This window comes from Dryas octopetala, chromosome 3, assembly GCF_963921425.1.
Source record: "Dryas octopetala chromosome 3, drDryOcto1.1, whole genome shotgun sequence".
Taxonomy (NCBI): Eukaryota; Viridiplantae; Streptophyta; class Magnoliopsida; order Rosales; family Rosaceae; genus Dryas; species Dryas octopetala.
This window is the reverse complement of record NC_141368.1, coordinates 1,952,408-1,971,315: the sequence shown is the minus strand read 5'-3', so window position 1 is coordinate 1,971,315 and position 18,908 is coordinate 1,952,408. Positions and strand designations below refer to the sequence as shown.

The 18,908-nt window shown below is 39.8% G+C and overlaps 3 protein-coding genes across 5 annotated transcripts; 1 reads left to right on the top strand and 2 right to left on the bottom strand.

Annotated features, from left to right (window-relative positions):
- Positions 1-476: 476 nt before the first annotated feature.
- On the top strand, positions 477-3,271 carry HCF106 (Bacterial sec-independent translocation protein mttA/Hcf106). Of its 2 annotated transcripts, none has more exons than XM_086235350.1 (6): positions 477-786; positions 905-1,026; positions 1,950-2,009; positions 2,095-2,254; positions 2,680-2,853; positions 2,937-3,271. In XM_086235350.1, the coding sequence occupies exons 1-6, from the start codon at positions 552-554 to the stop codon at positions 2,996-2,998; spliced, it is 813 nt and encodes a 270-aa protein (XP_086091476.1). In that variant the 5' UTR covers positions 477-551; the 3' UTR covers positions 2,999-3,271. The 2 variants fall into 2 exon arrangements, with proteins under 2 accessions (XP_086091476.1, XP_086091475.1); XM_086235349.1 differs by having other exon boundaries at positions 2,934-3,271.
- Positions 3,272-3,407: 136 nt separating this feature from the next.
- Positions 3,408-9,231, bottom strand: EMB1691 (Methyltransferase MT-A70 family protein). 2 transcript variants are annotated; one of them, XM_086235347.1, is made up of 7 exons: positions 9,092-9,231; positions 5,819-8,535; positions 5,453-5,536; positions 5,221-5,325; positions 4,985-5,093; positions 4,588-4,739; positions 3,408-3,950 (listed from the first exon to the last, which is right to left on the bottom strand). In XM_086235347.1, the coding sequence occupies exons 2-7, from the start codon at positions 8,519-8,521 to the stop codon at positions 3,513-3,515; spliced, it is 3,591 nt and encodes a 1,196-aa protein (XP_086091473.1). In that variant the 5' UTR covers positions 8,522-8,535; positions 9,092-9,231; the 3' UTR covers positions 3,408-3,512. The 2 variants fall into 2 exon arrangements, with proteins under 2 accessions (XP_086091473.1, XP_086091474.1); XM_086235348.1 differs by having other exon boundaries at positions 5,819-8,528; positions 9,092-9,211.
- A 5,824-nt stretch (positions 9,232-15,055) lies between these two features.
- PEL3 (HXXXD-type acyl-transferase family protein) lies at positions 15,056-18,158 on the bottom strand. Its single transcript, XM_086238323.1, has 2 exons — positions 17,592-18,158; positions 15,056-16,260 (listed from the first exon to the last, which is right to left on the bottom strand). The coding sequence occupies exons 1-2, from the start codon at positions 18,045-18,047 to the stop codon at positions 15,376-15,378; spliced, it is 1,341 nt and encodes a 446-aa protein (XP_086094449.1). The 5' UTR covers positions 18,048-18,158; the 3' UTR covers positions 15,056-15,375.
- Between the last annotated feature and the right edge of the window lie 750 nt (positions 18,159-18,908).

Genomic DNA, 18,908 nt, shown 5'->3' with positions numbered 1-18,908 from the left:
GATTTTAGAGTTGGCAAATTGAGGCAACCATCTCAAGCCCCCAAATATTAAAGCCCAAAATTATGTAGATCTTTTATATATTGTGATGATATTTATAGGTATTTATCAAAAAAAAAAAAAAACACATAGAATATGCATAAATCTCAAAATCAACCTTCATTGAAGAAAAGAAAAGCATCAACCACATTTTGGACTGAGACGAAAAAAAATCTCTATATACGTAGCGTTTGAGCACGGATAGAGCCCAACTATCGCATGTTGGGTTATTGGACTTGGTGGCAATGAACATTATAAACCTGCTCAACAGTAAATAGCCTGGCCCATTATTTAGAACGATTCGAAGTACTTGGATCCTTTTCAATGTGGAAAAGAAAGTTCAGGTCCAGCCCAAAATGTTGGTGGGCTTGCAGGGGGGTGACAAAGCCCAAGTTCAACTCTACCCAGAAATGCTCATAATCTGAAAACACATCTAATGCTTCTGGTTAGTATAATTTTGGACTGCGACCACTGACCAGAGAGCTCATGAATCACAGAATCATAAAAATCTTGAAATGATGGTCATGGCCTCAACTACTGCAGTTGCTTCATTTGTGTGTTCACCATCATCAGCAACCACAAGCAGAAAAGCAGCCATATACAATCCCTCTTCTTCTCTGATCTCCCACCCCCAAACCCCAAAATTTCATCTTTGTGCAGTGTTTCCTCCCCTGGGCCTCAGTCTTTTCTCACCATGGAGTGGCCTGAAGCATCTGGGTATCTCATTCACACCGAAATCTTTAAAATTAGGTACTTCTTATCATTTGAGCTTGTGGGTGTTATTCTCCTTGTTTTGTTTTGTTTTGTTTTTTTTTTATCGCTGCTGCTTGTTTAATTATTTCAGCTCATTTGTGATTTGGTGGTGTAGAGAGGAAGAGCAGGTATAAGGGTATGGTGGTTTATGCATCTCTGTTTGGGGTTGGAGCTCCTGAGGCTCTAGTTATTGGGGTAGTGGCTTTGTTGGTTTTTGGTCCCAAAGGTCTTGCTGAGGTGAGTTGTATGTTATATATATCTGAAGGTTTTGGTCTCAAATTCTTGTGTGAGAATGCTTGCTTGCTTTTTCTGTGACTTTTGAGTAATAGCTGGACTTAATTTCTCATTTGGATGCATGTGTTTTCAGTTTGAGTAGTAGGGGTGTTCCTACTACTTGTCTAGGTAGTAGGAGGCAAGAATCTGGTACTACTTGTCTAGGGGTGTACCTACTACTCGTCTAGCACAACAGTGTTCCTAGGTACTGGTAGGAGGGAGAGAATGTATAATTCGATTATATACCAGACTAATAACATGAGCTAGCCCCTAAGAAAAGGAGGCGGGGGGGGGGGGGGGGGGTTGGATGTCTTGAGCATCCTCTATTATGGGATCTACCTTGTCCACCATTTGGATTTCAGTTATATGATATATCTTCCATTTAACGGTGTTCACTGGACTCTAAATTGTGGGAAGCCAAATTGGCATCCAGACTCTGTGGTATGCAGAGTACTTGTATCAGTGTTTTGTAGTCCCCACTAATTAACCACAGTAATATTGTAAGATTGTCTCAAAAGATTAGGCTCAACCAGTGAGGTGATGAGAGTGCCTTGGGTCTGCACTCCAAACTCCATAAGTGCAACAAAAAGGGAAGGATTGTCTTTCAATCTGATAATTTATGGGTGGTAGCATCTGATTGATGTGCCTTTAAGGGTTTTTCTTTTACTGGGGGAGTGGGGGAAGGGAAGAGGGAGGAATCTGATAATGTGGTTCTTATATTCTCTCACAGCATTGATGTTACTCAAAACTCCATGGGAGAAATAATGATGTTCTGCATGATGTTCTGCAGGAGCTTAGGATGTTAAGATTTAGAAAAAATTATTTAGTCTTTATTATATAAGAGGAATATTTTTGGCATCTCAGATTAACAATTTATCTAAATGCAGGTTGCTCGGAATTTAGGAAAGACTTTGCGTGCTTTTCAACCCACCATTAGAGAACTTCAGGTACGTAATATTAACTTCATTCAAATTGTACCATTTATGTCTCCTCTGAGAAGGCTGTAAATGTTGCATGTATATCTGTGTGTAGGAAGTTTCTCGGGAATTCAAGAGCACCCTTGAAAAGGAGATTGGTCTTGATGACATTTCAAGTTCATCAATAAACACGTACAATTCCAAAATAACCGAATCTACTCCAACCTCTTCATCAACTCCCAGTACTGGAGATTCCAAAACTACGGCTGACCCCAGTGAGTGATTAAAGAATTTCCAAAGTCTGTTTTTATTTTGAAAAAGTAATTAGTAACTTACATTTATCTTTGACTTTCATGATTAATGAACCTGACACAATATTGGGAGTTTGGTGAAAATTTATGAGGTCTAAGAAGCAGTCTTTAGAATATGAATTAATACTAGGAACACAAATAGGTGTAACTAAAGTTGGGTAATTTTGGTCCAGTTTCTATCTCCTATACCATTGTTTGCACATAAATCTTCCAAATGGATAGTATCTGCTTCTTAGTGAGATAAATATTCACTATTCAGTCACTATTTTTACTTGATTCATGTCGTGGCTGTTTGATTCATTGCATCATTATACAGGATAGATGTGCCCCATAAGATAGTTTCTGTGTCACTTTAAGAAATCTCGAAATATGTAACTTGTCTAATGCAGATGGGGTTCCATCTCCAAACAGAGCATACACCACTGAGGAGTACTTAAAGATCACAGAGGAGCAGCTAAAAGCATCAGCTGCCCAAAACCAGGGGCAGACATCTGCTCCCCAAAATCAGGGGGAGACATCTGCTCCAGTGGAAAGTCAGTTACAACCTCAGACCCCATCTCAAGGTTAGTCATCATTAAATCTCTCTCTGTCTCTCTCTCTTTCTCTCACTTGCTCACTCACTTGTTGTATGCAAATTTGGTAGCAGCTACTGTTGAAGAAACTGCTGCTAGAACGCCTTCACCCCAACAACCTCAAAGTGAGACATAAGAGATTTCATTACATCTCGGATACAAGGACCCCTGTCCATTTTTGTGAGTCAAAGTGAAGCCTGACAAAGATGAATGGAGCTGAGAAATCCTAATTTTATTGTTCCTTCTCAACTTTTGTTAATGGCACTATATAAGTCCTTAGAATTTCTGTATTACTGAGAGTACAGACATGGCAAGCTCAGGGTGTTTATGATCTCATTGTAGAGTATGGTTTTGAACAGTACTGGAGCAGATGTGCCATATTTTTAGATAGACATTCCTTTGGTAATAATTTTTTTGGGTCAACTTTGGTAGTTCATTTGGGGTTTGTAGCATGGTTTAACATGATATCCGCAACCCAGATGTTTCAGGGCATTTTAATATATATTAGAGGTAGAAGAATTCCTTTTACCCAAGGCCAGATAAGATGCACGCACAACAACAGCGCATTTTCTTTCCATTTATATATATTATAGCCTTATAGGGAAAAAGAATTACATGCTACGCAGCAACTTTAAATGCCGGGCGTTTCATTACAACAAATTCATGTGTCTGTGAGACTCAAAATCTAGATAGTCTCCATTTGCCTGTCCACTGTACCCATACATATCAAAAACCTTGTCATCTGAAGGCATATCGTTTCCCTCTCTCCCTTTAAAACCCTCCATTGGTGAAGATGCCCAAGGAGCTGGAGTTGAGGGATTGGAACTTGAGGATTCTTGGTTTATACTTACAGCAGTTGGATTTTGTGGTGAGTTTCCAGTAGGCCTTCTGTTGGAGGAATTTGCAGTTGTCAGAGAAATGGATGTTGATTGCTGCAGTTGCTGCTGGTTTTTCATTGGTGACTTGGGCCGAAGAGCCTCTATATCGGGTGTCGTCACAACAAGATGAGGTGCCTCTGGAGGCGGATTTCGTCCACCCCCTCCTTGCCAAACTTTCCCGTCCTTGTCAGCAAAGTTCCGGAGATATCCCTGGATGTTACCCATATTCACAGTCACAACAAAAAAAAATGGAGAAATCAGTCAAGGGAAATCAGAAAACAAGTTTTGATGTTAAAAAAAAAAAAAAAAAAAAAATCTACACACGATAGTGCACAACTAATTTGACGCCCAATATAGGACAGCAATGACCGTCTTTCAGGCAAAGCAATAAAGATGATGCAGTAGCATAGTTCTATTATTGCAATTTATTGTTCCTAAACCCACTTCCTGGGCAAGGCATGCATGATCAATTGCTAAAACAGAGAGCTCCAAGCACAGTCAATTACAATGGATATCGCATGTTTTGGTCACGGTGTCTTAGGTTTGATGTCATTTATCAGTTCGTTTCTCTGCCATTTTGCCCCCTCTCTAAGAAATCATTCAACCATAAAAATAGAGAACCCAACCAAAAACACCATTTTCTTCGAAATTGAACAAATACCTTGTTCTCTAATCATTGCGAGTTTTTAGTTTTTTTTTTTTTTAGAAGAGTTTTTAGTTATCATATCAACATCCCCTCAACTCAATGGTTAAAGCCTGAATGATCAGACAGTTGCACAGAGGAGCTAGTGCAGTCAACTACTGAGGTTCTGTTATCAAAGGAATTTGAGCTAACTGAAAAGTTTACCTCAGCATTGAAATTTGATGAGGATAGTCCTTTACCAACAGTCAGCCAACCAGACCGAATATTGTGGTCTTCACCAAAGAGCTCAAGCCTCCTACGGCCAAGGGCAAAATGCTCAATAATCCTGTACATATCCTCAGGCTTTTGGGTTGAACCTGCAATTCCAAAGGCACAATATAGCATTATAAGTGCTCATTTCATAGCACCAGATTGCAAATGATGTAATATAATAAGATAGTTTTTGGAAACTGAGCAGGGCCATCAATGTCAACAACAGTTATTAAACTCATGACACCTAACCACAGAAACTTTGGGAAAAAATTTCACATTATTCTTCAACTTTATGTCTAAAATTTTCACATACCAACACAAACCAAGGGTTATAGATAAGGATACTAACCATATGGGGGTTCCTCAGCTATTATTACATCAGTATCAATGTTGGCATGGATTATATGGCCATCAGTACTGCGACGAACAGTGCCTTTTATTCCCATCAAGCAATGTTCCTTTACAACAGAAGAAACCATTTATAAAGAAATTAATGTTGCCGCAAAGAATTTTCAATGAAATAAGTGAGGACACCTGGTAACAAGACGAAGGTGCACACATTCACACTAGAAAAATTACACCAACCTTTGAGTGCTGAAACAAAGTATGAGAATCATGCCGCAAACCAGGAGTTGCATTAGTTTTGTTTGTCTTCACCCAACATATATCTTCACACCTACGAAATCCCCACTGCCGGACCACATCGATATATAAGCACAATTTGTAGCAAAAATATACAATCCTAGATCATATCAAAGAAAAAGAAGTAAAGGCAAGTCATGTTTACAATCTAAAACTAGAGTCCCTTACTAAACACCTTTTTCAGACATTGACGGCCCTGCTCAAGACCCATGCCATCACCCACCCAAAGGAAAATGAAAGAAGGAGTGTCTGCTATTGCCTGTGAACATACAGAACAAAAGTTCAAGTATTGAGTCAAGGGTGAAAGGAAACATGTAAAGGCAAAAACTAATCCTTAATGACATATGAATTGTAATTTGCAGCTTATTAGAATGATAAGAGTAATATTTTTATATGATGCACCTGTTCATATAATTGCTTCATTACTTAGCAGTTTTTCCAGTGCTGGCCATGGATGCACATGCATAATAAGAGCGGACATATAAATGCTTGTTTATAGGTAAAACACAGTAAAAAAAATAATGATTTGCAGCCAGATTACCTCAATTTTAAGATTCATTATTTCTTCAAAAGTCCAGTACTCCGTATGATCGGCCACACCAGGAGCACGATGGACGTATTCCTCCCACGGTGGATCCACAAGAATGACATCAAACTTGGTTCCAAAGAACTCTGGAGACAGCTCAAACTCTTTCAGGTCACATTTGTAATACATGGGATGAGAAGCAGATTTAGACACAATCTCATCCTTTTTCTGTATAAGCTCTCTAAGCTTGGGGTAATCCTCCACAACATTTGTAAGCTCTAGCTCCCTGATGAAATTCTGAGGTCGCATACCAGTATCGACAAAATTTTGAGAGTAATCGTTCTGCTCTCCTCTGGAAGGAGCTTTACCAGGAGGTCCACTACTTTTATGAGGAACCCAACCACCCGGATTTTTATCACCTGGAGCTCCTCGTCCCATTGGTCCTGCAGCATTATAACCAGGGCTGGAGATGCTTGGAGGAACCCCTCTTCCCTGGCCAGATTGATTAAAAAACATGGCAGGGTTTGCCGGAGTCCCTACATTAGGTGGAAATCTCGGGCCTGATGATCCAGGAGGAACAGAGGAGAGACCAGGTGGGACAGCTAACATATTCATGTCAACACCTCGAGCCCCAGGCCAAACGGGTGGAGGAAATGGTGGAATGAAGACACCTGGGCTAATTGGCGGACCTGGAGCAGGTGACATACTAGGTGTAAGTGGCTGCATGGGTCCAGGTGTAGGCATTCCAAGAGGTCCAAATGGTGATCCCATTATTGGAAGTGGGATGCCTACCTGTTGACTGTCTCTTCCAGTAAGCCTACCCCTACCTCCTCTCCCAACTCTACCCCCTTTCATTCCTTGAGAAGCAGTTCTATTGAAGGGTCCAGCCTCTGGGTTTCCATATGGAGGCTGTGAACCACCACCAGAACTCTGGCCACCAGCACTTCGGCCGGACATGGCACCTTTCTGGCCTCTTCCCTTCCCCCCATGGGAATCAAAGTCCTCCCTCCATGAATTCTGATCTCGTAAGGAGGTAATATCGTCAGTATATCTTTCCTTTGAATCATCCCTAGGTGGTGCAGAACCATACATATCACTTCTTCTTGCCCTGTCATCCTGCAGATATGCCCACTCTTCATCACTTGGTGCTGATTTTCCATCAGAATGATGACCAGCTTCAGTTCTCCTAGGATAGTTGGATCCTGACTCTGCTCTTCCATAATCAATAGGCTTAGTTTGGATCTCAATAACATCATAATTTTCATTTGAAATTCCAAAATTTGATGATGTTTTCACAGCTTCACCTCGACTTCCATCTTTCCTATTACCAGACCGACCATGAGGCCTTTCATTGTCAGCCCTCTCGCGACCGTGTCTTGGCAACTCCCACTCCCTGCCATGGTCATAAATGTTGTCCCCATTTTTGGAATCTTTGTCATTACTGTTGGGTTGCCTTTTTTTCCAGTTCTCTTTGGAACCTTCCCGATCCCTACTCCTGTCACTCCAGCTATCATCTCTGCCTTTAGGTCGATCATCCCTAAAACCATCCTTTTCTAGTTCCTTCCTCTTGAGATTATAACTTCTGTCATAATCCATTTCAAAGTATTCTGAATCCTGATAACGCCTCCCACTCCTCTCAGGTGTCCTCGACCTGGTGGTATTTCCTACTTCTCTAGCCCCCTTGTCTTTTGACCCCACATTTGCATCATCATCTGCATTCGAAGACTTCTCCCTGCTTTCAGGGACATCCCGAACAACCGGAGTTCTCTGCTGTCTATGCTTTTCGGTTTTCTCCCGACCTGATCTGTCTTCACGAGTGATAGGACTAGTCCTATTATCTTCTTCAAGTGTTTCTGGCCTGCTTTTGCTCTTACTCTTTTCCATATCAGCTTTTCTCTCTTCTCTGTTGCTAGATTTGGTACCCCTATCACTGCTTGAATCTAAACCCCTGATTTTACTCTCGCTGGGTTCATTTCTTGCAGATACACTTTTCTCTCTGGAACTCTCGTACTTGGGATCAGAAGGCTTACCACTTCTTGACTCAGATCTTTCATTATATGTTTCTTCTGCTTTCTTGACACCATCTGATTCATCCCATCTTTTTCTGGAACTCCTCACCTGTTCAGAAGACCCATGAGTCTTCTCTCGGCTGCTTTCCTTCCGTTCTGAATGCCTGGAATCTCTATCCAGTGTCTTTTCAAGCTCTCCATCATGAGACCTTTCTTCTTTGCTCTTACTTTTACTCTGAGAACTCTCATGCTGCGTAAGCCTTGAAGTCATTTTCCTTCTATCATTTTCTTCGGCTCGAATGGGCCCTCTACTCCCCGACTTATCTCCACCATCTTGCCTGTTCTCTAATTCTCCATCCTGATACCAACTGCTCAACTTCTCCAAACTGCTCTCTTCTTGTTTTTTCTTCAACTGCTTAGAACGCGACTCTTTTCTTGACTCATAATCATCGTCGTCACTGTCCGCATTGCTGGAGCCCCCTGATCTTTTTCGGCTCTCACTTCTGTCCCCATAACTTCTCCTTCTTCCACTGCTATCTAGTCCTCCTGTGTCTTCTCCATTACCAGACTTTCTTGACCTGCTTGACCTGTGCTTTCTCTTATCACTTCCATCCCAGTCTTCATCATCTCCGGCCCTATCACTCTTCAAATCTGAAATATCCTCCGCCTCTCGTTTCACATGACTCCGACTATGTTCAGGAGAATCCATCAAACCCCTAATGCCTTCAAATTAAAAAAACATAATCATTATTATTATTTCCGATTTGCTTGATGTGCTTACATCAGGAGCAGATAAACATTCCTGGAAAGCAAGGGACCAAATAATCCTGGATCCAGATTTAAAAGAGAAAAGCAATAGAAGTCGATGAATCCATTAAAAAAATGAAAAAGAACAGAGTTTTAGATGAATTACTATAAACCCTTGGCCAATTCAAGTAGTTTAGCCATCATTCAAACAGAAATTACTTGAAAGACCAGTCCAAATAAAGCCCTCGAAGAAAAGCATAAAACCCCAATTAATTTTATCACCAAGCTATGAACCCAATTCAACTAGCTTCAATTCCAAGGGTTTATCATAAATCATAATACAACAACACAAGGAAGAAAAAATCGCAATCTCAGACCAAAAATTTAAAACAAACCAATTCACTTAAAACCCTTAAGGTCTCTGGGGTTTGGCGGTGCCATTGTATTCCAATACCAAATATTCCCCAATAACACGAATTGCAGAGACTAGGGATTTAGAACTCCAAATTCGTTGTAGCTGAATCTGACTTACCCGAGAAGAGTCCCCCTTTGAGGTATGCAGTATGCTGATGCTGCAAAGCCCTAACTCAGAGTCGGATTTGGGACGAAGACTATGATACGTCGGTGGCGTAGTGTGAGTGGGTGATGGCATTAGACTCTGTAAGCCCTAAACTCCCCGTTCGACCCATACTTTTACGGTTTTACCACCCAATCGCCTAGCGTCAAACAAAAATGGTAATTAACAAAATTAGCGTTCTTATTTCTATTTAGCTAATATTAATTAGGATCCGCAGTTTGTTCGACTATCATCCAAACCTTCTTAAATATGTTTTTAGTATGTCATAATTGTCATTGAAAAAAAAAATATATATATATATATATGCATTTAGTACTCTCCTTTTTTTATCAAATTTTAATCAATTGTAATGATAAATTTTAAAATTAACTATGGTATAGAAATATTATCTTTAACCATTTCATCTTGACTTCTTCAATTATTCTAATTGAAGGCTAGGGTGAGATTGTGAGAATGGTTAAAAAGACCTAGAACCCACTAAATATTATCAAATATCATTGACGACTTGTTCTATAATGAAACATTAGGGAAACCATCTTTTTATTTCTCCAATTGATGTTATACTTTTCACATTTTGATGCCATTGTTAGTCATTTTCTTGATTTATTATTGGCTATGTTCATTTGAATTTTCATTATCGTTGTTACTTTTTAAATTTGAAATAAGAGATTTAAGCTTGTGACCTTTTAATTTAAAAAGTGGACAAAATTATCATTAGAACAATAATTTTATTGGTTAAGAGTTAAGAGTTAAGAGTTTAAGACCAATATTTAGTTAATACATATGTTATGTGATTGTTTTTACTTTTCACTTTCACTAGGGGATAGTAAATTAATTACCCCACTCTCATTTCACATTATAAATACTTAAATAGTAGGCTTGGCACCATTCCTCTCTCACAATCCTCTGGCTGTCCAGCCCATTATTGTTTATAACTTCAATAACTCTTAAAACTTTTACCATCATTGTTTGTGGGACGTGTAGCATCACATTCACAGGCCCCGGGTCCCTTCACAAGGGCCCAGAACTCGCAGATTACTGAAAATTAATGACTCAGCAAATATAATTATTATCATAAATCTAACAGCACTGTGTTATATTAATTAGTATGTATATGCACCTTAATTACTGTACACACACATAGTCACGTACTCAATCGACGAAGAAGCAAGTCTTTTTCATTTCCAAGCATATTAATCCATTAATTACACTACTACTCAAAATAACACAACCCAAATCATCAATATCCAAACTAAAGAAACAGAAAAATTAACAAAGTGAAGCACAAACTCATATCTTTCACTCCCATAGCATGCATGCATGATATATACAACTGGCTGGTACGTAGCTGCTGTCATTCCAATAATTTTTTTATTTTTTGGATAAAACGATTCAAGTAATTAATTTATTAGCTCACCTGCAACAAAAATAAGGGCACAGGTAAAATATAGTACACTTTATGAATTTATAAAAACGAAGAGCTGGCTATTAACATGAATTTTGCTCTCCACTTCTCTATGTCTTGAATTTTCCCAACCTATATCTATTTTGTTATACTTACAGCACGTAAATAGAAAATCTAACCCCCTTAATTTAATATTATCTTGATTTTGTTTTTTTCTTCATGTCTTGTGCCCACTACTGAATCCTTGATATGTCCACCCAACAAAAATAATAATCCTTAATTTATTTATGATTATGTATTGTGTCTTTGCTTATAATTCGATAAATACACGATGATGAATTGATGACCAGACCGAAAAATACCAATAATAGACAGATAGATGAGGTGCGATGACTTGAGCCTTTTGGGCTCTCTTCCATAGGCCCAAATGAGAAGAGTGAAAAGAAAAAGGCGGTTGGGCCAGAACCGGCGGCTCGATTTTATAAATGTAATCCAGCCCAGGTTTAATACTTTTGAATTTTTGATATAAAGTAATCGGAAACCCAAATGCGTCTTCTTGTCATCACATTCGAATATTCCTTTTCGATAAACTTTCTCCGCCAAATTCCTGAAGATGATGCTGAGACCGTTGATGCCACACTGCTTGGTTGCTTTCTGCTGTGAGACCGTTGATGTCATCACATCTGCTCAATTTCTATTATTAATTATGTAGCTAATTAAGAATCTCTATGTATTAGGGCGTGTATGTGAAGTTGTGTACACTGTGCTTAATTTGTAAATATACGTAGGCAGCATTAGCAAGCAAGAGTAGTCAAACTTTGTCAGCCATTAATACATACAATTTTTGCACTTCATCTTCATCATCATCTAAGTCACTGTCCAAGCTAGAGCTTAAGCTTAAGCAGATATGTAAGAACCCTGCACCAAACAAATTAATTGAAACATCAATTTTGGACATCAAATGGATGATATGTCCACAAAAAGTATTTTAGCTGTTATGAACCTTTTTCGAAGCAAAAATGGTAAATTGGTTCCTCTATCCTTTTCAGGGACGGACGCACATACAAGGTTGGGGGGTCGGGCGACCCCCCGGACGGCGGAGCAAGAAGGCTGCGACATCTGGACGGCGACACGGGCGACCCCCCAAAGAGAAGAACGACGACCCCCCAGGCTGAACGACGACCCCCCAAAGAAAAGCTTGTTTACAGATCTTATGGCAATAGCTTCATTTTCTGCTTCTTCTTGGCCTTGGGTTCTGTTTTCCTCTACCAGTTTCATTTGCAGAGGAGTGATGAATGAGGCTTTGTACAAGTTGTGCCCACGTGCACTTTCTATGACGTGGCTGCTTTCTCGGGATCTCCATCTTCACGTGCATTCCATTGCTTATGGGCCTTCTATTATGGCCTCTGTCCCTCCCAATTCAATTTTAGGGCCCAACACTGTTTAACACCTTCTACCTCATCTTCCCAGAGAGTGAACACTCTACTTCTCAACTCTCAAATATCTTAGAGAAACTATAACAGGATAGTCTATGTTCATTGGTGATTCACCCAGCCCCTACCACCGGAGCCGATCACCTGCCCAGTCCCTAAAAAATTTTGCCGCCGCTTCGTGGCGCCAGGCTCTACCTAACCATGACCCCCCAGGTTGGGGATCCTGGATCCGTCCCTGATCCTTTTTGTACATTGTTGGACTATCAACAAATCAATTAAGGTTTTCTCATCCTCTCATCACAGTTTGATATCCGTTGATGCTTAAGTTTAGAGTTTGTAAAGTTGTGAACTGTAATGCTAAGGTTGTTATGTAATAAACAAAATCAACCACAAAATCAAGAAAATCAAACTTTGTCCAAACATTCAAGAATAGTAAATAGAATTCGGATGCTTGTTCATGTGAAAGGTAGGTCTGGGTTTTTTTGTTTTTGGTTGTAATATAAAGGGTTAAATGATGCTTGGTTGAGTGTGCTTCTGTACAGAGAATATGGCCGGTTAAAGAAAAATGTAGTTTGTACGTTGTATCAATTTAACGTGTTTCCATCATTTTCGTGAAAGGAGATAATGTAGAATCTCTGTTGCCTTCCTTATGGTACTCTAATATGTATAGTTAAATTTTAATCCTTTACTTCTTGTTTTACCTTTCATTTACATGTTAATCCTAGCTATTGGAATTAACTCTAATGCTTTCAAAACCTACACTCTTATGACTCTTTCTATCTGTCTTTACTACTGTTTTGTGATAATGTTATTTTATTTATTTGTAATTTGTATTACTTGGAATATGAGCTAATGGATTAGTCAGTTTATTTTATGGCCACATAAATTTATTACTTGCATCTGAATAAGAAGAAGAAGTTAGTTCTTGTTAAAAGACCCAAGGTTGTGTGAATGCAATCTATGACTAGCTTTGAATCTAATTGGTCCAATTTTGATGGATAAAATCAACTGAATATAGGAATTGCTAGTAGTACGAGGATTTTTTCAAACACAAGTTGAACTCACTACTCAGTTGCAAATCTTGTTTGCCACCTTTTTTTTTTTTTTTTCCGTGTTCCCTTTATTAGCCAAGAAAATAGTAAAGAGATTACTCTAAACTTTTCTTAATCTATCATCTATGATTATTTTATTTTATATTCTTCACGTGAAATTTAGTTTATCCTTGGCTATATTAGTTTGAATTTTTAATAGGGGGGGCTATTCACACCACCCTAATCCACTAAGTTGACCACCCCACTTAAATTTTTACCCCTTTGTGCCCATTTTGCCCCTGCATTAAAAAAAAAAAACCATTTCTCCAATTTTGGCCGGCCACCTCTCCCCGCCGCCGCGGAGCTTCACGACGTCGATTAGCCGCGCATGGTGGTCGGATGAACAAGGGAAGACCACCGTTGGACTCGCCGTGACCTGGGGAACAAAACCCAAGTGGTCCGGCGTCTCAACTCTGCCGGAAAAGGAAGATCGCCGGCGAGGGGTCGTCGGGTCTTCGCCTGGGCCGATCGGGTCTTCGCCTGGGTGGGTGGGTCTTCACCTGGGTGGGTGGGTCTTCGCCTGGGAGGGGTGGGGTCGACCGGCGAAGGGGAGGGGTGGGGTCGCGCCGGCGGTGGGGAGGGGGTGGGGTTGCGCCAGCGGCGGGGAGGGGTGGCCGGCCAAAGTGGAGATGGTTTTTTTTTTTTTTAATGCAGGGGCAAAATGGGCACAAAGGGGCAAAAATTTAAGTGGGGTGGTCAACTTAGTGGATTAGGGTGGTGTGCATAGCCCCCCCCTTTTTAATATCATTGTTATTTTGTTTTTTAATTTGAAGAGTGAGATTCAAACTTGTGACTTTTTTCCAACAACATATACAAAATTATCATTAGAAACGTAATTTTTTTAGTTAGTACATATGTTATGTTGATTGTTTTTACTTTTCACTTTCACTAGGGTATAGTAAATTAATTAATTAATTGCCCCATTGTCAATTCTCATTATAAATAGTAGGCTAGGCACCGTTCCGCTCTCACAACCCTCTCCCTGGCCCAGCCCATTAACATCCATACAACTTTTACCATAATTATTTGTGGGACTTGTAGGCCCCATCCCAAGGGCCCATAACTCCGATGACTCTTCACCACTCTTTGCCACCCTTTCGTGGGACTGAGGGACTCTCGAGTCTCAACCTTGGTCCCATAAGTCCTTTCCCAACACCCTTTTTGTTGGACGTGCAACATTTTCTCTTTTTGGGGTCCGAAGTAGTTGTAATTTGAAATCTTTTTTTTTTTTTTTTTTTTTTTTTTCAATTTGTGGACCCAATAACAACTTGCATGAATCACATAAAATCCTTTTCATTCTTGTTGATAGATTATATATCACTCTCTCATTCTCTGTCAAGACCACCGATCATTACACGGCTGTAGCTTAATTGAAATTAATTAAATGACAGGCAGCGCGCCATGGCTAGTCCATCTAACCATTTCTTTGACAGCTCTAATAACACTCAAGAAAGTCAATTAATGGTGGAGCAGAGCAGATACTAGAAATTAATAATTCACCAAATATAATTAATATCAAAGACCTAACAGTGCTGTGTCATATAAGTTGTGTATATGCATCTTCAGTGGTGGAGTTAGGATTTTATCATAATAGGGACATGCCAAACAAAATAAAAAATGTGATTTGCATTCAACAATTTGTGATTTGCATTCAACAATACCAACAAGTCAATCATAAATACAACTAAATATGTTAAACGTACAGCAACCAAAGGAATTCCATGGCAAGGAAATATTATTAATTATATATTTATATGTCGTCAAATATGACATTTTTTGGCCGCATGCGCAAGAAATGCTATGAAAATGTAAAATATTTTATTTATTATCATTTTTCCACATTCACAAATGTAATTTGTATATTAGCAAGGGGTCTATATTTTTGTTTTGAAACAAATTATGTGTTCAAGATTAAATACATGTGAGCAAAACATGCCACCAATGTCCCGAACGTGGCTCCGCCACTGTGCACCTTGGCGTAATTACAGACTTACAGTACACATAAATAGTATTTTTCATTGCCACACATGACACATATTAATCCATTAATTACAGTACTACTCAAAATAACACAACCCAAATCATCGATCAATATCCAAATTATGGAAACAGAAAAATTTAATAAAGTGAAGCACAAAGTCACTCCCTTCACTACCATAGCAATATGTATAGCATGCATGCATGATACAATTGGTTCGTACGTAGGTGTTGTGATTCCAGTAGTTATTAATAACCCTCCATATATTAACTAAAATCACAGTGAACAAGCCAATTGGATCAATATTAATGAATCCATCACTAAAGCCTTAATTAGTCAATAAGCAGAAACTCCTGGTCTTGCTCCAACCTCTCCATAGCCCCACCCTCCAAGCTAATCTCCACATCAATGCTCCTCCCACCTGCTTTCCCCTGATACAAATACACCATCCCATCAAACCGGTTATTCGACCCGCTTCGAACCCCCTCGGGTTTTCCCCACCCGAAATCCACCTCGTAAACCTTGAACCTCGGCGAGCTCCCAACCGCCACGCAGTTCACTCCTGCGTCCTTGAACTCGAAAATCTTCGGCGCACTCTCCCACTCATTGTTCCGCTGTTCGATCGCCTTCGCGTTGTGCGCTTCGATCGCTTTCTGGATCGTCGAGGCTCCGAACTCCGGCGGGTTCGCCGACAGCAACCCGGCCGCGGTGACTGTGAATATGGCCTGGATCAGGTTCCCGAAGTAGCTGTCGGGCATGGGCGGGTCGACCCGTTTTCGACAGTCGGCGAAGACGGTGAACACAGTGTAGTCCTCGGGTTTTAGGTTGCGGGCTTTCGTGACGTGGCGCCAGATGTGGACGGAGAGCGATTGGAATGTGGAGAATGGTTTTGAGCCGTCGGATGGAGGGTTTGCGTTGACCGTTGACTTGATCTTGTCGATTGCGGATTCGGAGAACTTGAAGACCCGCTCTCTTAGGTTTGGGTCCGCTTTGGTGGTGCCGTTGGATGCAACGCCGTTGGATGGAGGCAGAGAGAGATCGAGCTTCACGCGCGTGTTTCGGGCCTGGGTGCGGTCCAGGAAGGGTGGGGTCGAAATGGATTTGGACCCGTTGCAGATCTCGGCCCACGAGCTCATGAAGTGCCACGTGGATGTGCCGTCTAGGATCGCATGGTTGAAGGCGCACCCTATTGCCAGCCCATCTTTCAGTTTGGTTAACTGTAGGGCCGCACAAAATTAAATGGTTATCATGCTCGTAAAAGATTAGAAGTGATGAAAAATTGAAAATCCAAGTGCACATATGACTAAGACTTTAAGGAAATAATTGCATATATGGATTATCCAAATAGTCATTTGTCAGGAAAAAGCAAAAAATGATTGTTTCGTACATTATTCTTTCTTTTATCATTTTATGTTGAACTTAAGAACTCCATGTGAAAATAGTTTTCTGTTTTAATAAATAGAGGTATAATTGTATCGACATAAATAGGAGAAAACCCTTAGTTTAGTTGGTGATAGGAATCATGCACGTGATAATATAAGTATATAACAAACAATAAAGCGAAAGACACCACATTTGGTTATTGAATTTTTTTATAAGTGAATCTTACTTGTAAGAGATATTTTGTTACTTTAGAGATAAATATTAAAGATTATTCAACAAGTCGATATTCAATCAGTCATGCCAACTAGACGTTGATGTCCTAATAAGAGCTCTCAATGCATTAATTAACTTACCTACTTTTATACTTTGTTTATTGACTACATATCTCACAAGAGACATAAAAGTGTTAAGTATGATGCCACATGTCCGTATTTCAGTGGATATAACTGTTCAAATTTAGTTACTATTCAGCCTATGAGGTTATGACACATGGTTGAATCTGTTAGTATTTTGGTTATAATTCAGTTAGTTTGGTTAGCTGGGTTGTGGCTCCGTAAGCTCAGCTTAGCTCATGTATATATCTACACGATCATATTCTTTTGTAATCATCTTGATCATAATCAAAAGACTTCACTTTCTTCTATCTCCTTCTCTCAATTCCTCTAAATTTTCTCTTTTTCTTGTTCTTTCATTTTTGTGATCAAAATGAGGCCTACTTATACAATTGATGTAATTAACAATGCAGCCAATATTATTTGACAGAGAAAAAAAAGTGTAGAAACAAAATAAGAGAGAAGATAATGGGGGTATGGTGTTGAATCGATATTCATCAACTGCAATCTAATCCAGTCACAAATTGGGCATGTACAAGTAATAATGGGAGCAATTTCACTATGAAACAGGGGATGAGAGACAGAGACCCCCCAAGCATTTCTGTCCCAAATGAATACAACATTTCATGTCACATACAAAACTACAAATGCATGTGATTAGAATTCACAGAAATCCATTCATGCATGCATGATATATAAAAAAGTTTACTGGGTCTCCTTGGTTTTGAAATTGTGCAAGTTGACATGAAAAATATGTTACTAAAAGTCTAAAACCAAGTAAAATTAGCATTAGTGCATTGAAATCAAAGTAGCAACAGTGTTAATTTAATTACCTGCACCACCAACAAAGGCCTGTGAATGCCCTCCAAGTTCAAGATCCCATTATAAGGTATGAACTCCTTCAAAGCAGTGGTGCCTTCCTCAACTGCCAGATCAGCTATGCTGATCTCCTCTGCTACTCCCTCCACCACTTCCACACCCTCCACCTCATCATCACCATACTCCACCCTAAACACCCCCTCCTCATCTTTCCCAAGCTTCCCAGCCAGCTGATAAAACTCCACCAGAACCACCTCCAGACCCTCTTTCAACTTATTCACCATTTCCTCAAACTCACCCCCCTTGTATAAAAGCAGCTTCTGGTTGTAGTAAAAAGCCAGATATGGGAGGTCAAATGTGACCAATTGACATTGTTTCTTACCCACCTTCTTGTTGGGTTTCACATGGGTTTTGTTAGTGAGTTTCACCTTCAAGACTTCCTCCTCCTTTTTCCCCACTTGGGCTGCCATGGTTGATGATCAGAATCAGACCAGAGAGAGAGGGCTATAGAAGTTTGAAGGAGGAAGAAGAAGGCACATAAAAGTGTGTGTGCCTGTGTGGGAGGGAGGGGGGTTGATATATATAAATGAGGGTTTAGCAGAGATACTTATGAAACTAGTTGGAGGTGTAGTTGGGGACTTGGGGGTGCAATTATGCGATTCACGGTAGAGGTTGTGACCCATAATAAATGTTTCTTTATCACTCTGTGAATGTTGCATTATGTGGAGCCGTGGAGGTTGTGTAATAATCCAATTACACTTAAAATCTTCCATTAATGTGGCTACTGGCACCATAAATTACCTCGAAGTTTGTGTTCTGGTTATAAAGCCAGCCTTGCATAGTATAAAATATACATGTTACATACTTGAAAATAACTTGCCTCTCTCCATGATATATATAGGAACAAGTTAGTGTCACAGCAAAGAGAGAAAGAGAGAAAAAGGAGAGGAGAGAGAGGAAGGGAGTGAAAGAGAAGAGAGAGCCAATAAGATACCGTGGGCACCTCTCCCTATCCCAGTGATAGAGAAATTTCTCTCTACATAATGCGTAATCATCACATAGTTAATATACATATCTATATGTACACCCAACTAATTATTAACCAATGATCTACTAGAAAGTTTCTTAAAAAACAAAAAAATCCACTAGAAAGTTGCTTTCTATTATTTCTCACCCGGCCAATTAAGTCAATGACAAGGGTGTACAAGCTGATAAAATTAGTTGGACCTATTTATGAAAAGGAACCACATTGAACCCTTAATTTGAGGCTCTTCCAAATTCTGTACTCTACTACCTTAAAATTTAAGAGTATACCTACAAGTCTTAAGTCT